The sequence below is a fragment of the Macaca nemestrina genome, chromosome 2, assembly GCF_043159975.1.
Source record: "Macaca nemestrina isolate mMacNem1 chromosome 2, mMacNem.hap1, whole genome shotgun sequence".
NCBI classification, from domain to species: Eukaryota; Metazoa; Chordata; class Mammalia; order Primates; family Cercopithecidae; genus Macaca; species Macaca nemestrina.
In genome coordinates this window covers 114,943,031-114,966,428 of record NC_092126.1, presented here as the reverse complement: position 1 = coordinate 114,966,428, position 23,398 = coordinate 114,943,031, and the positions used below count along the sequence as shown (strand labels likewise).

Below are 23,398 nucleotides of genomic sequence, written 5' to 3'. Positions count from 1 at the left end.
TGGTCACAGAGGGATGGCACTGAGGAGAGAAGATCTGGTCCCTGGCTCAGGGGCCTTAACCTCCTTTTTCCATGGATGACCTAGAACATCAGTGATCAGGACCCTTATATATATTCAAAAGGGGCAAGAGTCCTCCTCCAGCCCTAGGGTCTCAAGGGACAGGACAATGGTCAAGGAATACAGGCACAGGCCCCAGCTGTTCTCATCTTTTGGCGATCACTGAGACATGAGAAACTAATTCCATCCTGAGTCTCCAATAACCCTTCTTGCCCACTACAGCCTGAGGCTGGTCCACTGAGCCCCTCCAGACTCCACACCCCTCTCCAGAGCCTACAGGCTGTTGTGAAGTCCTTTCTCCCCTAAAGTCATGCCCACTAGTCCCTGGTTGTCCTGGTCCCTGGTCCTGTGGGGAGGCAACCAGCTTTGTGACTTCACAAAAGGCTATCTTGTGAGAAGCCTGGACCTGGTGAAGCAGGAGCAGGGCAGAGGTGGCTCCCCTCAGGAACATCATGTGACTTTTCATAGAGAGACATCTCCACCTCTAAGGGATGAAGAACTTCCCCATGGTAAGAGCCCACGACACCCTCTATACCTAGAAACTCCCCTCCTTGGTGATTTTGGCTCCCAGGCCTAACTGGGTACCTCAGGTTGTATCTGGCAACATCTCCAAGAGGGATAGGCCCATGGTAGAGGTATTTACTTCGGGTGGTGGGGTGAGTCTCTGACCTCTGAATTTGTCCCATTCGACAAAGCCATTCTTCTCTAGGCCTTCTCTTTTTTTAATTTAAAAAATTATTATTATTAATTTTATTGTTATTATTATTATTCAAGACAGAATCTTGCTCTGTTGCCTAGGCTGGAGTGCAGTGGCATGATCTCAGCTCCTGGGTTCAAGCAATCCTCATGCCTCAGACTCCTGAGTAGCTGGGATTACAGGCATGCACCATCACACCTGGCTAATTTTTGTAATTTTTTAGCAGAGATGGGGTTTTGCCATGTTGGCCAGGCTGGTCTTGAACTCTTGGCCTCAGGTGATCCACCTGCCTTGCCCCCCTAAAATGCTGGGATTATGGCGTGAGCCACCACACCTGGCCATAAGAATTATTTTTATTTTTATTATTTTTTATAGAGACAGGGTCTCACTATGTTGCTCAGGTTGGTCTTGAACTCCTAGGCTCAACAATCCTCCTATCTCAGCCTCCCTAAGTGCTGGAATTACAGGTGTGAGCTACTGTGCCAGGCACAGGCCCTCCCAAAATGAAAGAACTGATAGAGTGGTAAACTCTTTCTGACCTGAGTCATCATGAGGGTCTGCTCCAGCAGTCTCCAGAGTAACTTCAAATGGGTCAGGCCAGAGATCCCTGAATCCTGTTGAATGGTCTTTCAAAAAATCCAGGGGTGGCCAGAGCACAGTGGTTCACACCTGTCATCCCAGCAGTTTGAGAGGCCAAGGTGGGTGGATCACTTGAGGTCAGGAGTTCGAGATCAGCCTGGCCAACACGGTGAAATCCCATCTCTACTAAAAATACAAAAATTAGCCAGGCATTGTGGCAGGCACCTGTAATCCCACCTACTCAGGAGGCTGAGGCAGGAGAATCACTTGAACCCAGGATGCAGAGGTTGCGGTGAGACGAGATTGCTTCACTGCACTCCAGCCTGGGGACAGAGTGAGGCTCCATCTGAAAATAAATATGTAAATAAAAATTCAGGGGCTTCTGAGAGCTTGGAGGCCAGGCCAACACAGACTCTCATCCCAATGTTGACTCCACTCTTCCTCCTGGAAGGAGTTCCAACCCCAGGAACCTGAGGCAAAAGAGGCTAGGTGTGCTTGCTTTTTTATCTCCCTGTTACCTGTGCCCAATGGTCGATGTCAGCACTTAAGTTGTTGACTTTGGAGTCTGTTTCTTTCTCTGTAAATTGAGAGTAGTGGATGTAGATGTAATCAGACATAATTACACACCCTTTGGGAAATGTTGTGGTGTTCCCTCTCCTCATTTTATGGGGGTGGGGTATAGGGGCCACCAGGCAGGAGCAGGGTACCCAGTGAATGATTGGGATTTCCTCTTTGTCCAGGCTGGTGTTCCCAAAGCCTGGTAGTCTTGAGCCTCTAATTGGTAGCTCCTGCAACACTCCTGGACCCTTGCAGTAGCAGTCTTGTCTAGCCAACAGGAGAGCAGGGGTGGATATGAGACAGCTGGCCTCACTTTCCAGCCCCAGGGAATTGCTGGAAGAAGCACAGGAGTTGTGGGGTGGCACCAGGGTGAGGATGGGCTGGTGGGAGCACCTGGGTAAGCCTAGAAGGAGGTGCTGGGAGTGAAAAGCTCACAGAAGGATCGGAGCGGGAGAGGGAGGAAAATGAAGGAGAAGCTTGAAGCTCAGAGGGCTTGGTGCTGTCCATTTTCCTAGCCAGGGAGTGGGCGTGCTTGGAGGTGGGAGTAGGTAGAGCATGCCTATCTGTAGGCCTTGGTCCTGGGGCCAGAGTTGGGGTCTTCTTGCCTTTTCTCTGCTGCTGGGCAGCCCCCAAAGCACTCCTCACTCTTTCAGATGGGGCTTCCTCTTTCTTGGGCACACCATGGAGCAGGGGGTGGAACAGGCAGAGCAAGGTGAGAGGGAGTCCAGAGATGTCCTACCAAAGAGGCCAATAAATCTCCTCCCAGTGGTGCAGGACCCATGTGCCAGAACTAAGCCAGGTGTGTGGGCCTGGATTGTCTGTAGCTTTGTATGTGCATATGCTTAGATGTGGAAGTATTTGTTGTGAGGACTAGGTGCCTAATGTGTAGTGTGCATGCTTGTGTATCTGGCACATGTGGGTAATACTTGAACTGTGAAATATGCCACCAAGCACACTTGGAATGCGTGAGCAGTTGGGAAAGCCTGGGTGCTCCCTCTTCCCCTTCCCAGAGGTGGGAAGGAGGTGTTTGAAGGTGCCTGCAGGTGTGTGCCTGTGTGTGTGTTGGGGAGGGGGAGGTGTTGGCAGGGGCAGAGGAGGCTGCAGGAGTTAAGAGTGCAGAATCCTGAGGGTGTGGCTGCTGGACAGGCCCTGTTTGTCTCCTGCTCTGCTTCCCCTGCCTCCTAGGCCCTGGCTTCTCCAAAGCCCCTTCTTAATGCTTCTTGCTCCCATCACCAACCCAGGACCCCAGGCTGGGTTTCTGTTTTTAAAAAAAAATTATAAAAAAAATTTTTTTTTGAGATAGAGTCTCTGTCTGTCACCCAGGCTGGAGTGTAGTGGCACAATCACAGCTCACTGCAGCTTCAACCTCCCAAGCGCTAGCAATCCTCCCAAGTCAGCCTCATAAATAGCTGAGACTACAGACATGCACCACCATGTCTGGCAAATTTTTAAGATATTTTGTAGAGACAGTGGAGTGGGGGGTGTCTCTCTATGTTGCCCAGGCTGGTCTTGAACTCCTGGGATCAAGAGATTCTCAGCCTCTCAAAGTGCTGGGATTACAGGCGTGAGCCACAGCACGCTGACCAGGTTGGGTTTCTGAAATGAAGCAGTGCCATCTGGTGGCAGGCTGAGGCAGTGCCAGGAGCTGGTGAGCTGGGCCTTGAGCTCCCTTAAGGGCTCTGCCTTTTAGGACCCCAGCCAGTGGAGAAGTCATCACTGGGCCGGCTAGACCATAGACAGAGGGGAGATATCTAAGGCTTAAATGTCCCATCTCCATACATTTTAGGTTCATGGCCCAGGAAAGTCACCTGAAGGAGTGCTGGAGGAAAGGCATGTGGGTTCCATTCCTTGATCTACCTCTCTGGGTTCAGATTTCTCATCTGTAAAGGTGATTAACCATATCTTCCCTGTGTGTGTGGCAGGGTAGTGAGGGTTAAATGACAGAGTGTGGCTAGAACACTTGGCTCAGAGCCCAGCATGCTCTAAAGTTGAAAGAAATGGTAGTGGCCATTACTGATAGAGGCAAAGTTCCAGAAGCACAGAGAAGAAAGCTGTGTGTTGTTGCAGGAGAAAGAAGTGAAGAGAGGTGACATGTCTGTGGCGCTCCCAGCACACAGTAGAGTACACATTTAAGAGAAGGAGGATGGTCTCTTTTCTGGAAAGAGGGAAATGGGATCTAGTGGGGAGTGAAACCAAGGGAACCAGGATTCAGGTTCCTTACTAGCTGTGGAACACTGAGCATAGCGGCAGGCTTGCTGTGTCTTGTGTTCATGTGACAGTATTGTCCGTGAAGACTCATGGAAATGCACGGAGACTTGCTCAGCATTCCCAGAGAGATAATGAGCTGCGTAAGGCCTTGAAGGTTGGGTAGGATCTTGTCAGGTCAAGATTCTCCTCAAATGTGGAGTCATGTTTATCTTCTATGCCCCGCAAAAGGGACCGCTGGTCGGAGTAAGGAGTCTTCTGGTTCTGCTAATTGGTTGTGTGATGCTGGGCAAGTCACTCACTCCCTCTGGGCCTCATTTTTCCCAATAACATGAAGAAATTGAATTAAGTGACCTGTGAGGTCAGTCCTGCCTCAATCTATGAGCTTTTGATTTTTCACTTCTCTGCCTCACGTATAATACCTGGCAATAAGTATCTATTGATTCCTACAGGCTAGGTCTTGAACAAAAAGAGAGGCTGGGCGCAGTGGCTCATACCTGTAATCCCAACACTTTGAGGGACTGAGGCAGGAGAATCACTTGAGCCTAGAAATTCAAGACCAACCTGGACAACACAGTGGGACTCCGTCTCTACAAAAATTTAAAAAAATTAGCTGGGTGTGGTTGTGCACACCCGTAGTCCCAGCTACTTGGGAGACTGAAGTGGGAAGACAGCTCGAGCCCAGGAGGTTGAGGCTGTAGTGAGCTGTGATTGCGCCATTGCACCCCAGCGTGGGTGACAGAGCGAGGCTCTGTCTTAAAAAAAAAAAAAAAAAAAAAGACGGAGAACAAAGAGGCTGGGATGCCCCGGTGGGTGGACCGCTTCAGCCCAGGAGTTCGAGACCAGACTGGCCAATATGGTGAAACCATGTCTCTACCAAATACACACACACAAAACAAAAACAAAAATTAACTGGGTGTCGTGGCATGCACCTGTAGTCTCAGCTGGAGGCTGAGGTGGGAGGACTATTTGAGCCCGGGAGGCGGAGGTCGCAGTGAGCTGAGATCGTCACTGCACTCCAGCCTGGGCAACAGAGCGAGGCTCTGTCTCAAAACAAATACATAAAAAACAACTAGTGCCTTCTGTTTTAATGAGTGCTGTGATTTCTGAGATGTTTATGAGAAAATATTTTCTTAGATCACGGTATGTTCTAGGTAAGATGAGGCAAATAGCCGAATAAAACAGAGGCTCTTTGAGCACACAGGTCAGAACAAGACACTAAAGCATCAGGCGATTATAGTACTGTCTTGGAAGGATTGACTCCCTCACTTTTCACTTCCGCTTTCCGAAGCAGCCAATGAGTACTCAGCAGTTCGCATTTATCCAAAAAAACTACAAATCCAGAAGTCAATGCGCGGGGCGAAGAGCTCATGCGTCAATTGGGACTGGTGGGCCCGCCCCTAGACGCGGAACTTCATTTCCCAGGCGTCCCCGGGGCTCTTCGATTTTCCTCGGATCGTGCAGGCGTTCTCCTCCCGCCCCTTGCTCACTGTCCTCGCGCCAAGTAGGCGCGCGCGCCCGCGCGCGCGGTGCACGTAGCGCGCGAGTGACGCATAATATGTGGGCCGCTGTGGAGCCGTGGTCGCGTTGTGTGTGTATGTGAGTGAAGAGTGAGTGCGGGACCTGAGGCTGTGTGTGTGAACTGTGGCCACTGGCGGGGTCGCGGGGGGGCAGTGGCGGAGCCGCCTCGGACGGTGAGTGGGAAATGGAGGGAGGCGACTCTACGGGAGGGGCGCGAGGAGGCAGGGCGCGTGGCTGGCCGGGCGGCAGAGTGGGCGCCGGGCTGGGGGAGGGGCGGCACCTGCTTGGGCCGCCGGCGAGGAGGGGGCGGGCCGGTCAGCCGGGAGGCTGGGCCCGGGGCCTGACAGGACTTTTCCTCCTCCTGATTCTTGTCCCGGGGGCGGGGCCTCCACGTTCTTCCTCCACTCCCCACGAGAAGCTTCCCGAGAGTAACTCTTCCGCCCGGAGTGGGGGGGCGGGGTGTGTCAGCCCCTACCTGGAGGGAGGGGCGCATGTCATATCCCTTGTCATCTTTTCCCTTCCAATCTTCCTAGTCTCTGTTCCGTACGGGCTTGGGGGGGCTCCATCTTCCGTACTATACGGCGGGCCCCTTCACGGACTGTGTCTCCGCCTCCAGCTCCAGTCACCTGGGCGGGCTCTCCAGTCTCTCGGCCTCGTGCCACCTCTCCCTGCACCCGCCCGGCTCTTGGACCTTGCGACGGGGGCGGAGCTTTCTGGTCACTCCTCTCATCCCCATGAAGAAGGGAAGGGTTGGAAAGAGGTGTGCGGGTCCCGCAGCCTGGAGTCAAACCTCAGAGTGCCCGCCAAACTTCCCGGGAGTCTGTTTCCGGGGGTTATAGTAGTTTTCAACTGGGGTTTCAGAAGCGTTTGCTTCACAACTTCACTTCCTAGACGGTTTTCTGTCTGGCTTCCTCTTACTGCAGTGGCAGCGCTCTGGTTTTCCATTTGTTGAGGAAATAGTTTTGGAGTGTTTGTATTAGTTATTTTTGAGTCAGAAATGACTTGTCCTTGGCCACGTCATGTTGGTCTCGGTTTTTCCTTACCCTGTTTTTTCGATGAAGCCTTTTAATTAGTCTTTACACGTTTTAATTTTTTATGTTAGTAGCATCTTCCTGTTCAAAATGCATTGTTAATGTACAGAATGAGAGGTTAATTGGTAATATCCTTCATTTTCTTTTTCCAGCTTACTGGAGTTTACCTTTAATGTTTATGTGTGTATATGTAGACTTTAGGAATCGATTTAGTATTTTTCTTAATGATGTGAACATTTGGGTTTTCTATATAGCAGTTATTCATTACCCATTTTTGAGTAGGTATATATTTTTGGATGTTGAGATAATAGAGAATTTGGGGAATGTAGGGAAATCATTTTTTGCTCAGTACCTCTTGGGTAGTTGCTGAGTACAGTGTTTTACTGTTCTGCCTATTATACAGTTTTTAAATTTTTTATTTTTATTCATTTATTTTTTGTAGAGACAGTAGTCTTACTGTGTTGCCCAGGCTGGTCTGGAACTCAAGTGATCCTCCCTTGTCAACCTCCCAAAGTGTTGGAATTACAGGCACGAGCCACTACACCTGGACTGTTTTTTTTTTTAGATACAGGATCTTGCTCTGTAGCCTAGGCTGGAGTGCAGTGGTGTGATCATAACCCTTTTTTTTTTTTGAGACAGAGTCTCGCTCTGTCGCCCAGGCTGGAGTGCAGTGATGCGATCTCGGCTTACTGCAAGCTCCGCCTCCTAGGTTCACGCCATTCTCCTGCCTCAGCCTCCTGAGTAGCTGAGATTACAGACGCCTGACATCACGCCCGGCTAATTTTTTGTAGAGACAGGGTTTCAGTGTGTTAGCCAGGATGGTCTCGAGTGTGATCATAACTCATTGCAGCCTCTAACTCCTGGACTCAAAGGAGCCTGCTGCCTCAGCCTCCTGAGTAACTAGGACTGCAGGCACAGGCTACCATGATTGGGTAATTTTTTTTTTTTTTTTTTGAGACGGAGTCTCGCTCTGTCGCCCAGGCTGGAGTGCAGTGGCCGGATCTCAGCTCACTGCAAGCTCCGCCTCCCGGGTTCACGCCATTCTCCTGCCTCAGCCTCCCGAGTAGCTGGGACTACAGGCACCCGCCACCTCGCCCGGCTAGTTTTTTTTTTTTGTATTTTTTAGTAGAGACGGGGTTTCACCGTGTTAGCCAGGATAGTCTCGATCTCCTGACCTCGTGATCCACCCGTCTCGGCCTCCCAAAGTGCTGGGATTACAGGCTTGAGCCACCGCGCCCGGCCAATTGGGTAATTTTTAAATTTTTGTGTAGACTGTGTCTCGAAATGTTGCCCAACTGACCTCAAGTAATCCTCCCGACTTGGCCTCCCAAAGTGTTGGGATTACAGGCTTGAGCCACTGTGCCTGGCAAGTTTTTAATTTTTTTTTTTTTTTTTGAGACGGAGTCTTGCCCTGTTGCCCAGGCTGGAGTGCAGTGGCATGATCTCGGCTCACTGCAACCTCCGCCTCCCGGGTTCAAGTGATTCTCATGCCTCAGCCTCTGGAGTAGCTAGGGATTACAGGTGTGTGCTACCACGCCTGGCTAATTTTTTTATTTTTAGTAGAGATGCGGATTTGCCATTTTGGCCAGTCTGGTCTTGAACTTTGGCCTCAAGTAATCCACCCACTTCAGTCTCCCAAAGTGCTAGGATTACAGGCATGAGCCATTGTGCCCGGCAAACAATTGTTACTATTATGCCATATTTTTTCTGTTTTTGTGTGTGATATCTATATATTTATTTTGTGGACTACGCTAGCAGACACTTGTTAGGATAAGGAAATTTTACATAAGTATTTCTTGAGGCTTTGTATTATCCCACCATGGGGACAATATTGTCATTTAACCCCGCACAACAACTGTTTCCATCTTACAGATAAGGAAATTGAGATTTGGAGAAGTTAAATAACCAAGACTTCACAGGTATGTCAGCAGAATTGGGATTTGAATCCTTGAAATACTTTTTCTACCTACTAGTAGCTGGTTTTGGGGACCTCTCGGAGCTTGTTTCCTCATGTGTAAAAAAGGGTAGGATGGTTGTGAAAATTCAGAATAATGTAAGTATAGTAAATTACTTACTCAATGTCTGTTCCATACTAGATATTCACTAATTGGTAACTATCGTGTCACCATTGGACAGACCATCATTTCTTCATAGCACTTAAATAACTCACTTAAGAACTTGAGTAATGCATCCTCACTGTCTTGGGCATAACAAGGTGAAGATGACTGTCTTTTTGCTCTTGTTGCCCAAGCTGGAGTGTAGTGGTGCGATCTCGGCTCCCCACAACCTCTGCCTCCTGGGTTCAAGTGATTCTCCTGCCTCAGCCTCCCGAGTAGCTGGGATTACAGGCACGTGCCACCATGCCTGGCTAATTTTTTTTGTATTTTTGTAGAGACGCAGTTTCACTATGTTGGCCAGGCTGGTCTCGAATTCCTGACCTTGTGATCCACCGGCCTCGGCCTCCCAAAGTGCTGGGATTACCAGGCGTGAGCCATTGTGCCCGGCCTAATTTTGTGTTTTTAGTAGAGACGGGGTTTCTTCATGTTGGTCAGGCTGGTCTCAAACTCCCAACCCCAGGTGATCCGCCTGCCTTGGCCTCCCAAAGAGCTGGGATTACAGGCATGAGCCACTGTGCCCAGCCTTTTTTTTTTTTTTTTCCTTGAGACAAGGTCTCGCACTTTTGCTCTGGCTGGAGTACAGTGGTGCAGTCATGACTCACTGTGGCCTACACCTCCTAGGCTCAAGCAGTTCTCTTGCTTTAGCCTCCCTGAGTAGCTGGAACTACAGGTTGCAGTGAGCAGAGATCGCGCCCCTGCACTCCAACCTGGGCAACAGAGCGAGATTCCGTCTCACAAAACAAAAAATCAAAACCAAAAAACAAACATTGAAGTAGGTACTACTATTACTAATTTTTAAATTTTTTTCATAGAGGCAGGATTTCATCATGTGTTGCCCAGGCTGGTCTCAAACTCCTGGGCTCAGGTGATCTGCCCACCTAGGTTTTCCAAAGTGCTGGGATTACAAGTGTGAGCCAGCACGCCCAGTTGCTGACTGTTTTCATTGATACTAAATTAATTCACATTGCTATTATTAAGTCTATTATAAGTTTATATTTTCCTTTATTTATGTATTTAAATAATAGAGACAAGGTCTCACTGTTACCCAGGTTGGTCTCAAACCCCTGGGCTCAAGTGATCCTCCCACCTCAGCCTCCCAAAGTGCTGGCATTACAAGTGTGAGCCACCACGCCTTGCCTTTATATTTTTTTATTCTTTATTATTATTAATATTTTTTTGAGATGGAGTTTTGCTCTTGTCGCCCAGGCTGGAGTGCAGTGGTGCGATCTTGGCTCACTGCAACTTCTGCCTCCCGGGTTCAAGCGATTCTCCTGCCTCAGCCTCCCTAGTAGCTGGGATTACAGGCGCCTGCCACCACGTCTGGCTAATTTTTTGTATTTTTAGTAGAGACGGGGTTTCATCATGTTGGCCAGACTGGTCTCGAACTCCTGACCTCAGATGATCCACCCACATCGACCTCCCAAAGTGCAGGGATTACAGGCATGAGCCACCACGCCTGGCCTATTTTTTATTATTTTTTTAAATAATAGAGACAAGGTCTCACTAAGGTTTATATTTTCCTTGGGCAAATGGTTATTCCCACCAAAGGTTTTTTTTTTTTTTTTGGAGACGGAGTCTCGCTCTGTCACCCGGGCTGGAGTACAGTGTCGCAATCTCGGCTCACTGCAAGCTCTGCCTCCTGGGTTCATGCCATTCTCCTGCCTCAGCCTCCTGAGTAGCTGGGACTACAGGCTCTTGCCACCACGCCCGGCTAATTTTTTGTATTTTTAGTAGAGACGGGGTTTCACCATGTTGGCCAGACTGGTCTCGAACTCCTGACCTCAGATGATCCACCCACATCGACCTCCCAAAGTGCTGGGATTACAGGCGTGACCCACCACGCCTGGCCTTATTCCCAAAGTTATAATTATCTTGAGGCATAGATTAGTTGGAAGTTCTGAAAATGATACCAGAAGTATATATGTATATGTTTCTAAGTTGAACTCTAAAATTTTAGTGTTTTAGACCAGGCATGGTGGCTCATGTGTACAATCCTAGTAATTTGGAAGGCCAAGTGGAGAGGATTGCTTGAGCCCAGCAACTTGAGACCAGCCTGGGCAACATAGCGAGACCCTGTCTCTACAAAATAATAAAAATTAAAAAATTTAAAAAATATAAAATTTTAGTGTTTTAATGCCCTTGAATTCTTCTTTATTAGAGGTAGTGTTTTTTTAAAAATCATGTCTTTATGTGCTCTAGTAAGCTAACTGCTTAAGTTATCTAAGAAGCAGTCTCTTCTGGATCAATTCTTTTCTCATTAAAAATTTGTGGTATAGGCCGGGCGCGGTGGCTCAAGCCTGTAATCCCAGCACTTTGGGAGGCCGAGACGGGCGGATCACGAGGTCAGGAGATCAAGACCATCCTGGCTAACACGGTGAAACCCGTCTCTACTAAGAAATACAAAAAATAGCCGGGTGAGGTGGCAGCGCCTGTAGTCCCAGCTACTCGGGAGGCTGAGGCCGGAGAATGGCGTGAACCCGGGAGGCGGAGCTTGCAGTGAGCTGAGATCCGGCCACTGCACTCCAGCCTGGGCTACAGAGCGAGACTCCGTCTCAAAAAAAAAAAAAAAAAAAAAAAAAAAAAAAATTTGTGGTATATTTACATAGCATAAAATTAACCACTACCCATTTTGAAGTGTACAAATCAGTGGCATTTGTAGATTCACAGTGTCGTGCAACTGTTATCTTTCTAGTTCTAGAATGTTTTTATCACCTTAAAAGGAAACCTCATACCCGTTTAGCAGTCACTACCCATTTTCCCCCTTCTTCAAGCCCTTGGCAACTACTAGTTAGCTTTCTGTATATTGGTATACCTATTTCAAGGTTTTTTTTTTTTTTTTTTTTTTTTAATGAGACGGAATCTCTTTCTGTCGCCCAGGCTGGAGTGCAGCAGCGTGATCTTGGCTCACTGCAACCTCCGCCTCCCGGGTTCAAGCGATGCTTCTGCCTCAGCCTCCTGAGTAGCTGGCACTACAGGCGCACACCACCACGCCTGGCTTATTTTTGTACTTTTAGTAGAGATGAGGTTTCATCATCTTGACTAGGCTGGTCTCGAACTCCAGACCTCGTGATCCACTCACCTTGACCTCCAAAAGTGCTGGGGTTACAGGTGTGAGCCACCGCGCCCAGCCTTCAGTGTTTTATATTAATAGAATCATACAATTTGTGCCCTTTTGGGTCTGGTTTCTTTCACTTACTGTTTTCAAGGTTTTTCCACATCTATAGCATGTTACTACTTCATTCATTTCTATGGCTGAATATTCCATTGTATGAATATACCACATTTTGTTTATCTGTTCATCTGGTGATGGACTTTTTAGGTTGTTTCTACTTTTTGGCTATTGTGAATAATGCTACCCTGAACATTTATGTATAAGTCTTTGTTTGAATTCCCTTTTTTTTTTCCCTGAGATGGAGTTTTGCTCTCGTAGCCCAGGCTGGAGTGCAGTGGTGTGACCTTGGCTCACTGCAGCCTCTGTCTCCTGGGTTCAAGTGATTCTCCTGCCTCAGCCTCCCCAGTAGCTGGGATTACAGGCATGTGCCACCATGCCCAGATAATTTTGTGTTTTTAGTAGAGATGGAGTTTTTTCATGTTGGTGAGGCTGGTCTCAAACTCCTGACCTTAGGTAATCTGCTCGCCTCAGCCTCCCAAAGTGCTGGGATTACAGGTGTGAGCCACCACACCCAGCCCTGTTTTCAGTTCTTTTGGATATATATCTAGTAGTGAAATTGCTGGGTCGTATAGTAATTCTACATGTGACTTAAAAAAAAAACCCTACAGCTTTCTGAGAGAGTCCCAAACTGTTTTTTATAACTACTATACTCTTTTACATTTCTACCAGCAATATGTGTTCCAGTTTCTTCACATGCTTGCCAATGCTTGTATTTTCTCATTTCTTAAACTATAGTCATCTTAGTAGGTGAGAGGTGATAGCTCATTGTGGTTTTGATTTGCAGTTCCCTAGTGACTGATGTTGAGTATCTTTCATGTGTTTCTTGGCTGGTTTTTTTTTTTTTTTTAAGACGGAGTCTCACCCTTTTGCCCAGGTTGGTGCGCAGTGGGCAACCTCTGTCCCCTCCGAGTTCAAGTGATTCTCCTGTCTCAGCCTCCTGAGTAGCCGGGATTACAGGTGCCTGCCACCATGCCGGGCTATTTTTTGTATTTTTAGTATAGATGGGTTTCAACTTGTTGGCCGTGCTTGTCTCAAACTCCTAACCTCAGGTGATCTGGCTAAAGTGTTGGATTATAGGCATGAGCCAAAGCACTTGGCCCATTTTTGCGTATACTGTGAGGCAAAGATCCAACTTCACTGTTTTGTGTGATAATATCCAATTGTCTCAGGAATACTTTTTTTTTTTTTTTTTTTAAAGACGAGTCTTGCTCTGTCACCAGACTGGAGTCCAGTGGCACAGTCTCAGCTCACTGCAACCTCTGCCTCCCAGGTTCAAGCGATTCCCCTCCCTCAGCCCCCCAGTAGCTGGGACTACAGGCGTGTGCCACCACACCTGACTAATTTTTTGTATTTTAGTAGAGATGGGGTTTCACCATGTTGGCCAGGATGGTCTCGATTTCCTGACCTCCTGATCTGCCCACCTTGGCCTCCCACGATGCTGGGATTATAGACGTGAGCCACCGCGCCCAGCCTCATCAGTACTTTTTTTTGTGTTTTTTTTTTTTTTTTGAGACAGAGTCTCGCTCTGTCGCCCAGGCTGGAGGGCAGTGGCTCTATCTCGGCTCACCACAACCTCCGCCTCCTGGCTTCAAGCAGTTCTCCTGCCTCAGCCCCCTGAGTAGCTGGGGTTACACGTGCGCCACCATCCCCCGGCTAATTTTTGTATTTTAGTAGAGACGGAGTTTCACCATGTTGGCCAGTCTGGTCTCGAACTCCTGCTCAAGTGATCTGCCTGTCTCGGTCTCCCAAAGTGCTGGGATTACAGGCGTGAGCCACTGTGCCTGGGCAGCACTACTTATTGAAAATACTTTTTTCCAGCCGGGCACGGTGGCTCAAGCCTGTAATCCCAGCACTTTGGGAGGCCGAGATGGGTGGATCGTGAGGTCAGGAGATTGAGACCATCCTGGCTAACACGGTGAAACCCCTCTCTACTAAAAAATACAAACAAGTAGCCGGATGAGGTGGCGGGCGCCTGTAGTCCCAGCTACTCGGAAGGCTGAGGCAGGAGAATGGCGTAAACCCGGGAGGCGGAGCTTGTAGTGAGCTGAGATCCGGCCACTGCACCCTAGCCTGGGCAACAGAGCAAGACTCCGTCTCAGAAAAAAAAAAAAGAAAAGAAAAAAAAAGAAAATACTTTTTTCCTATTGAATGGTCTTGGTACGCTTATTGAAAATTGATCATAAATGTGAGTGCTTATTGCTGGATTATCAATTCTATTGTGTTTGTCTATACGTTGATCCTTATGTCAGTGCCATGCTGTTCCATTTACTATAGTTTTGTAGCAAGTTTTGAAATCAGAAGTGTGATTTTTCCAACTTTTTTTTTTGTTTTTGAGACGGAGTCTCAGTCTGTTGCTTTGCTGGAGTGCAGTGACGCAATCTTGGCTCACTGCAGCCTCTGTCTCCTGGGTTCAAGTGATTCTCCTGCCTCAGCCTCCTGAGTAGCTGGGATTACAGGTGCCTGCCAACACACCCAGCTAATTTTTGTATTTTTACTAGAGTTGGGGTTTCACCATATTGCCCAGAATGGTCTCAATCTCTTGACCTCATGATCCACCTGCCTTGGCCTCCCAAAGTGCTGGGATTACAAGCGTGAGCCACCAAGCCTGATCTGTCATTGGGATTTTGATAGCGATTGCATTTAATTTGTAGACCACGTTGGAGTGTATTACCATCTTGATACTAAGCTTTCTAATCCGTGAACACAGGATATCTTTTTTGTTTATTTGGGTTATTTAAAATTTAGGTCATCATGAATTGACTCCAGCAATGTTTTGTAGTTTTCAGTATACAAGTGTTTGTGCCTTTTTTGTTGTCGAGACAGGGTCCCACTGTGTCTTCCATGCTAGAGTGCAGTGGTATGATCTTGGCTCACTGCAGCCTCAACTTTCTGGGCTCAGGTGGTTCTCCCACCTCAGCCTGCCAAGTAGCTGGGAGTACAGGTGCACACCTTGTACAGTTTCATACCATGCCTGGCTAATTTTTTGCCTTTTTTGTAAAGACTAGGTTTTGCCATGTTGCCCCAGCTGGACTTGAATTCCTGAGCTCAAGCAATCCACCCACCTTGGCCTCCTAAAGTTCTGGGATTAACAGGTGTGAGCCACCCTTCCCGGCCTTGTGCCTTTTAAATTAAATTTGTTTCTATTTTGTATATTTTTGGTGCTATTGTAAATGAAATTGTTCTCTTTATTTACTTTCATATTGTTCTTGGCTACTGTTTAGCAGTACAACTGATTTTTGCGTGTTGCTCTTGTACCCTACAACTTTGCTGAATTCATTTATTCTAATAATTTTTATGTGGATTCTTCAGGATTTTCTATATATGGATTATGTCATCTGGGAATAAAGATAATTTTACTTCTTTCTTTTCCACTTGGATACCATACACACACACACACACACATACACACACACAGACACATACAGACTTTTTTTTTTCTTTTGAGACGGAGTCTTGCCTGTCACCTGGGCTGGATTGCAGTGGTGCAATCTCGGCTCACTGCAACCTCCGTCCGCTCCTGGTTTCAAGCCATTCTCCTGCCTCAGTCTCCCCTGTAGCTGGGAATTACAGGTGCACACCACCATGCCCAGCTAATTTTTGTATTTTTAGTATAGACGGGGTTTCTTTTTTTTTTTTTTTTTTTGAGACAGAGTCTCGCTATGTCGCCCAGGGTGGAGTGCAGTGGCCGGATCTCAGCTCACTGCAAGCTCCGCCTCCCGGGTTTTTACGCCATTCTCCTGCCTCAGCCTCCCGAGTAGCCGGGACTACAGGTGCCCACCACCTCGCCCAGCTAGTTTTTTGTATTTTTTAGTAGAGACGGGGTTTCACCGTGTTAGCCAGGATGGTCTCGAACTCCTGACCTCGTGATCCGCCCGTCTCGGCCTCCCAAAGTGCTGGGATTACAGGCTTGAGCCACCGCGCCCGGCCAGACGGGGTTTCACCATGTTGGCCAGGCTGATCTTGAACTCCTGACCTCATGATCCTCCCGCTTCGGCCTTCCAAAGTTGTGAGATTACAGGCATGAGCCACCGTGCCCAGCCTATATTTCTTTTTCTTGCCTAATTACTCTGGCTAGGACCCTAGTAGAGTGTAGTTTTTTGGTTTTGTTTTTTGAGATGGAGTCTCACTCTGTCGCCCAGGCCGGACTGCAGTGGCACAATTGTGGCTCATTGCAATGTCTGCCTCTTCAGTTCAAGCAATTCTCATGCCTCGGCCTCATGAATATCTGGGATTACAGGTGTGCCCCATCATGCCCTGCTAATTTTATATTTTTATTGGAAACGAGATTTCACCATGTTGGCCAGGCTGGTCTCAAACTCCTAGTCTCAAGTGATGCCTGCCTCGGCCTCCCAAAGTGCTGAGATTACAGGTGTGAGTCACCACGCCAGGCCGAGGACTCCAGTACAGTGTTTTAATAGAAGTAGCAAAGGCAGACATTCTTGTCTTGTTTCTGATTTTTGGGGCAAAGCTTTCAGTCTTTCATCATTGAGTATAATGTTAGTTGTGGGTTGTTCATAATCCCCTTTATCATGTTATAAGAGGTCTCTTCTGTTCCTAGTTTATTGAGCGTTACCTTCCCCCCCGCCCCCTGCGCCGAGATGGAGTCTCGCTCTGTTGCCCAGGCTGGGGTGCAGTGGCATGATCTCGGCTCACTGCAACCTCCGCCTCCCAGGTTCAAGCAATTCTGCCTCAGCCTCCTGAGTAGCCGGGATGACAGGCGCGCACCACCACCCCCGGATAATTTTTTTTTTTTTTTTTTTGACGAAGTCTCGCTCTGTCACCGAGGCTGGAGTGCAGTGGTGCGATCTTGGCTCACTGCAACCTCTGTCTCCTAGGTTCAAGCGATTCTCCTGCCTCAGCCTTCCAAGTAGCTGGGATTACAGGCGCATGCCACCATGTCTGGCTAATTTTTGTGTTTTTAGTAGAGATAGGGTTTCAGTATGTTGGCCAGGGTGGTCTGGAACTCCTGAATTCAGGTGTTCTGCCCGCCTTGACCTCCCAAACTGCTGACGTGAGCCACTATGCCAGTCCTAACTTTTGTATTTTTAGTAGAGACAGGGTTTCACCATGTTGACTAGGTTGGTCTTGAACTCCTGACCTGATGATCCACCTGCTTTGGCCTCCCAAAGTGCTGGGATTATAGGTGTGAGCCACGTGCCTGGCCTTAATTTTCTTAATACACTGTTGGATTCTGTTTGCTAGTATTTTGTTGAGGATTTTTATGTGTACGGTCATAAAGGATATCCGGCTGTGGCTTTCTTTTCTTGTGATATCTTTATTTGGCTTTGATGTCAGTGATGATGGCTTCATGGATGAATTAGAAAGTGTCTTTCCTCGTCAGGTTTTGGAGAAGTTTGAGAAGGATTGGTGTTAATTCTTCTTTAAATGTTTGGTAGGCCTGGTGCAGTGGCTTACGCCTGTAATGCCAGCATTTTGGGATGCCGAGGCGGGCGGATTGCCTGAGGTCACGAGTTCAAGACCAGCCTGGCCAACATGGTAAAGCCCCGTCTCTACTAAAAATACAAAAATTAGCTGGGCGTGGTGGCACATGCCTGTAGTCCCAGCTACTCGGGAAGCTGAGGTAGGAGAATCGCTGGAACCTGGGAGGGGGAGGTTGCAGTGAGCCAAGTTCACACCTCTGCACTCCAGCCTGGGCAACAGAGCGAGACTCCATCTCCAAAAAAAAAAAAAAAAAAAAAAAAATTTGATAGGCTGGGCATGGTGGTTCATCCCTGTAATCCTAGCACTTTGGGAGGCTGAGGCAGGAATATTGCTTGAGCCCAGGAGTTCAAGACCAGCCTAGGCAACATGGCAGGGAGACCCCGTCTTTAAAAAAGAAAAAAAGAGAGGAGAGAGAGAAAGAGAGGAGAGAGACAGAGAAAGAGGAGAGAGGAAAGAGAGGAGAAAGAAAGAATTGGTTAAATTGTTGCCACATTCTACCAGCCTGGCTAGTACTCTTCAGGATTGTCAAGGTCATGTAAAACAAAGACAAGCCCCCAAACTATCCATCAAACTATCCATCATAGACCACAGGACACTAGATAGACATGACAGCTGAATGCAGTGTATCCTAGATGAGATCGTGGAACAAAGCACATGATTTGAAAAATGGTGAAATCTGGATCAGGTCTGGAGCTTAGTTAATAATGTAACAATGCTGGTTTCTTAATTTTGACAGTGTACCACTATAAGATGGTAACGTTAGCGAAACTGAACTGGGTGAGAGGTATGTGGGAACACTGTTATCTTTGCAGCTTTTCTGTGAATCTAAAATTACTCCAAATAAAAAGTTTGTTTTGGCTGGGTGCAGTGGCTCACGCCTATAATCCCAGCACTTCAGGAGGCTGCGGTGAGCGGATCATGAGGTCAAGAGATCGAGACCAGCCTGGCCAACATGGTGAAACCCCGTCTCTACTAAAAATACAAAAATTAGCTGGATGTGGTGGCACGTGCCTGTAATCCCAGCTACTTGGGAGGCTGGGGTGGGAGAATCGCTTGAATCTGACATACGGAGGTTATAGTGAGCCGAGATTACGCCACTGCATTCCAGCCTGGTGACAGAGTGAGACTCTGTCTTAAAAAAAAAAAAAAAAAAAAAAAGTGTTTTAAAAAAATATATATCAAGGCTGGGCACAGTGGCTCACACCTGTAATCCCAGCACTTTGGGAACCAAGGTGGGCGGATCATGAGGTTAGGAGTTCGAGACCAGCCTGGCCAATGTGGTGAAATCCTGTCTCTACTAAAAATACAAAAATTAGCTGGGTGTGCTAGTGTGCACCTGTAGTCCCAGCTACTTGGGAGGCTGAGGCAGAAGAATCGCTTGAACCTGGGAGGTGGAGGTTGCAGTGAGCCAAGATCGTGCCACTGCACTCCAGCCTGGGTGACAGAGCAAGATGCTGTCTCAAAAAAAATAAAATAACAATGTATATATAGTTAGTAGACAGTAAAATATGCAACCTGAGTTTTCTCAGGTTGAAGTCAGAAGTCCATATTAGTCTGTCACACCTACAGCATTTCCTTTTTGTGACTTTGGTTAGAAAGTCTGAAAATGTGGCAGGGTGTGGTGGCTCATGCCTGTTGTTTCAGCATTTTGGGGAGCTGAGGCAGGAGGATCACTTGAGGCCAGGAGTTTGAGACCAGCCTGGGCAATAGTGAGACCCCACCTGAACAAATCATAAAAATAAAAATAAGCTGGGCATGGCAGCACATACTGTAATCCCAGCTACTCTAGAGGCTGAGGTGAGAGGATCCCTTGACCCCGGTGGTTGAGGCTGCTGCGGTGAGCTAGGACCGCACTGAGACCCTTAAAAAAAAAAAAAATCTGTCAGACATGGTTTTCACGGCTGTAACCCCAGCACTTTGGGAGGCCGAGGCAGGCAGATCATGAGGTCAGGAGATCGAGACCATCCTGGCTAACATGGTGAAACCCTGTCTCTCCTAAAAATATAAAAAATTAGCTGGGTGTGGTGGCACGAGCCTGTAGTCCCAGCTACTCGGGAGGCTGAGGCAGGAAAATGACTTGAACCCAGCAGGTGGAGGTTGCAATGAGCTGAGATTGCACCACTGCGCTCCAGCCTGATGACAGAGCGAAACTCCACCTCAAAACGAAAAAAAAAAAACAAAAAAAACAAAAAACTTTTTGATTTTGTTCAGTTTTGGGAGTGGGGCAGATATTTTCCTTTGGAGTTATGTGTAACCCAGGTGACGTGAATCACTACTACTGGAATTGCGTCTACTTGATGAAAACACAAATATTATTTATGTTTTACAATGCAGTGCAATAATGCAATGCAATAATGATATCATCTTTTACATGTATTTTATTTGGTTTTATGATAGATATCTTTAGAAGTGTTCATTTTAGATCAGCTAGTAATTCCTTTCTGATGTGAAGCTCTTTTTATGGAATGGTTGCTATTTCTGAGAAGATAACACATTTTGCTTGGCAGAATATGACATTTTGCTTTTAAGGCTACTTTTATAAGGAAGTTGATGCTATAACCTGTCAGATGTTTGCGTCTCATTTATCCCTTTTGGATCCCCTTATAAGCCTCTTGCATGTGGGTGTCTTATTTGGACCTCCAAAGCCCACCTCAGCTCCCTGCCCTTCTGCATTCCTAGTTTGACCACTCAACCCAACCAACCTTCTCTGCCTCTCTTCCAGCGTCTTCTTTCCAGGAAATCAGCTGTGAGAGAGGTTAGGAAGCTTGAAGGATAAATGAGTTTATAGTGTTCCTTCTCCACTTTCATGCTGGCAATAGGGTCCATTTCATTTATTGGCCTCCTTAAGAATTAACAGAGCTGGGCATGGTGGGTCATGCCTATAATCCCAGCACTTTGGTAGGCTGAGGTGGGCAGATCACCTGAGGTCAGGAGTTCGAGACCAGCCTGACCAACATGGTGAAACCCTGTTTCTACTAAAAATACAAAAATTAGCTGAGCATGGTGGCGCATGCCTGTAATCCTAGCTACTTGGGAGGCCGAGGCAGGAGAATCACTTGAACCCGGGAGGCGGAGGTTGCAGTGAGCCGAGATCATGTCATTGCACTCCAACCTGGGCAATAAGAGCGAAACTCTGTCTCAAAAAAAAAAACAAAAACATAAAACGGAGTTCGAGATTAGCCTGGCCAGTGTGGTAAAACTGCCTGTCTACTAAATATACAAAAATTAGCCAGGTGTGGTGGCGGGCACCTGTAATCCCAGCTATTTGGGAGGCTAAGGCAGGAGAATTGCTTGAACCCAGAAGGTGGAGGTTTCAGTGAGCCGAGATTGTGCCATTGCACTCCAGCCTGGGTGACAGAGTGAGACTCTGTCTCAAAAACAAAAAACAAAACAAAACAAAAAAAAAACAAAAAAAACCAGGAGTGTGCCGTTTATCTTTGATAGAACTTCCCTCAAAGAACTAACGATCAAAATATTTTTAGGAATAGTTTTAGCCACATTTTGTACTTAAAAAAATGTAAGCACAAACCTCAGAGATCTAGGCCTCGGATTTTTGTATAACAGGTAGGCATTAGGTAAATCTATTTTTTTTTTCTTTTTTTTTTGAGACGGAGTCTCGCTCTGTCGCCCAGGCTGGAGTGCAGTGGCCGGATCTCAGCTCACTGCAAGCTCCGCCTCCCGGGTTTACGCCATTCTCCTGCCTCAGCCTCCCGAGTAGCTAGGACTACAGGCGCCCGCCACCTCGCCCGGCTAGTTTTTTGTATTTTTAGTAGAGACGGGGTTTCACCATGTTAGCCAGGATGGTCTCGATCTCCTGACCTCGTGATCCGCCCGTCTCGGCCTCCCAAAGTGCTGGGATTACAGGCTTGAGCCACCGCGCCCGGCCTTTTTTTTTTCTTTTTGAGACAGTCTTGCTCTGTCGCCCAAGCTGGAGTGCAGTGGTGTGATCTCGGCTCACTGCAATCTCTGCCTCCTAAGTTTAAGTGATTCTCCTGCCTCAGCCTCCCAAGTAGTTGGGATTACAGTCACCTGCCACCACGCCCAGCTAATTTTTGTATTTTTAGTGGAGACAGGTTTTCACCATGTTGGCCAGGCTGGTCCCGAACTCCTGACCTCAGATGATCCACCTGCCCCAGCCTCCCAGAGTGCTGGGATTATAGGCGTGAGCCACCATGCCTGGCAGTAAATGCATTTTTGATGAGGGAAAGGTACCATATCTTTTGTCTGATTTTCAAAGGGGCTCCTCAAAAGGTTAAGAGTCACTGTTTTGATCCAGCTTCTTGCCTCATTTGACAGTTGAAGCTGAGGCTGAGAAAGGTGAAAGTACTTGTTCATCATGACTGAATGGGTATCTAGGCTTGATGAGTATCCTGAGTTTTCCGCTGTACCACAAATAAATCCAAAGGTTTCAAGGGGTTAAATTTAAATTTCCCTTTTTAATTATTTCTCTTGCTTTCTCATCCCTTTTCTACCCCTTCTTCACTTTTATTTGCTTGTGTTCACTTATTGGTTGTTTTTTTAATTTTTTTTTTTTGCTTCCTTAGGCAAAGCCATGACTACAGTAGTGGTACATGTGGACTCCAAAGCTGAGCTCACTACCCTGCTGGAGCAGTGGGAAAAGGAACATGGCAGTGGGCAGGACATGGTACCTATCCTTACCAGGTATGAATAATTTTTTTAAAACCTAATTTAATAAAAAACCTCACACAACTTATATGCTAGATTTCTTGATACATACACATACACACACACACACACACATAAGCTAGTTTAAAAGAAGCAAAAATTGGTATGGAGAATAGCATAGGAACATTGTCACCTAGACTGTAAATTCTAAATCAATTTTTTTCTTTCCTCAGATTTAGTCAGATTTCCCTACTTCCTGAAGCTGTTTAATTTTCTTATTTTTTATTTTTGAGACAGAGTTCTGCTCTGTTGCCCAGGCTGGAGTACAATGGCGTGATCTTGGCTCACTGCAACCTCCGCCTCCCGGGTTCAAGCGATTCTCCTGCCTCAGCCTCCCGAGTAGCTGAGATTACAGGCTCCCACCACCATGCCCGGCTAATTTTTCTGTTTTTTAGTAGAGACGGGGTTTCACCATGTTGGTCAGGCTGGTCTTGAACTCCTCACCTTAAGTGATCCACCCACCTTGGACTCCTCCCAAAGTGAGTGCTGGGATTACAGGCATGAGCCGCCGCGCCTGGCCTTTTTTTTTTTTTTTTTTTTCATAGAGTTTCGCTCTTGTTGCCCAGGCTAGAGTGCAATGGCATGATATCGGCTCACTGCAACCTCTGCCTCCTGGGTTAAAGCGATTCTCCTGCTTCAGCCTCCTGAGTAGCTGGGATTACAGGCTTCTGCCACCACGCCCAGCTAAGTTTTGTATCTTTTTAGTAGAGGCAGGGTTTCACCATGTTGGCCAGGCTAGTCTTGAACTCCTGAGCTCAGGTGATCCACCTACCTTGGCCTGTCAAAGTGCTGGGATTACAGGTGTGAGCCACCATGCCTGGCCTATTTTTAAATTAGAAAAATAAAAATAAAAAAAATTTGACTCATTTTGTAACTGTTTGGTGAATGTATCTTTTTTTTTTTTTTGAGACGGAGTGTCGCACTGTCTCCTGGGCTGGAGTGCAGTGGCGCAATCTTGGCTCACTGCAACCTCCGCCTCCCGGGTTCAAGCGATTCTTCTGCCTCAGCCTCCTGAGTAACTGGGATTACAGGTGCGTGCCACCACATCCGGCTAATTTTTTGTATTTTTAGTAGAGACGGGGTTTCACCATGTTGGCCAGCCTGGTTTTGAACTCCTGAGCTCAGGTGATTCACCTGCTTCGGCCTCCCAGAGTGCTGGGATTACAGGTGTGAGCCACCACACTCGTCCTGGTGAATATATCTTTACCTGGCTCTTCTGGCTCCGTTTTTTTGGAGACAGGGTCTCACTCTGTTGCCAGGCTGTAGTGGCATAATCTCAGCTCACTGCAGCCTTGATCTTCTGGGCTCCAGCCATATTCTTACCTCAGACTCC

The 23,398-nt window shown here is 47.4% G+C and overlaps 1 protein-coding gene across 11 annotated transcripts in view; it reads left to right on the top strand.

The window, feature by feature from the left end:
- Window positions 1-463: 463 nt before the first annotated feature.
- LOC105480631 (DDB1 and CUL4 associated factor 1) overlaps window positions 464-23,398 on the top strand; it is a 110,360-nt gene continuing 87,425 nt past the window's right edge. For 7 of the 11 annotated variants that reach the window (XR_011620060.1, XR_011620063.1, XR_011620061.1 and 4 more), the window contains exons 1-2: window positions 5,643-5,790; window positions 21,924-22,041. Coding sequence is in view for 6 of the 11 variants with exons in the window: in XM_071091788.1 (XP_070947889.1) it covers window positions 21,932-22,041 (110 nt within the window). In the remaining 5 variants the exon portion in view is untranslated. Of the gene's footprint in view, window positions 567-5,642; window positions 5,791-8,520; window positions 8,568-21,923; window positions 22,042-23,398 lie in introns of those variants that run through there. The other 4 variants (XM_071091787.1, XM_071091789.1, XM_071091786.1 and 1 more) reach the window with 4 other exon arrangements.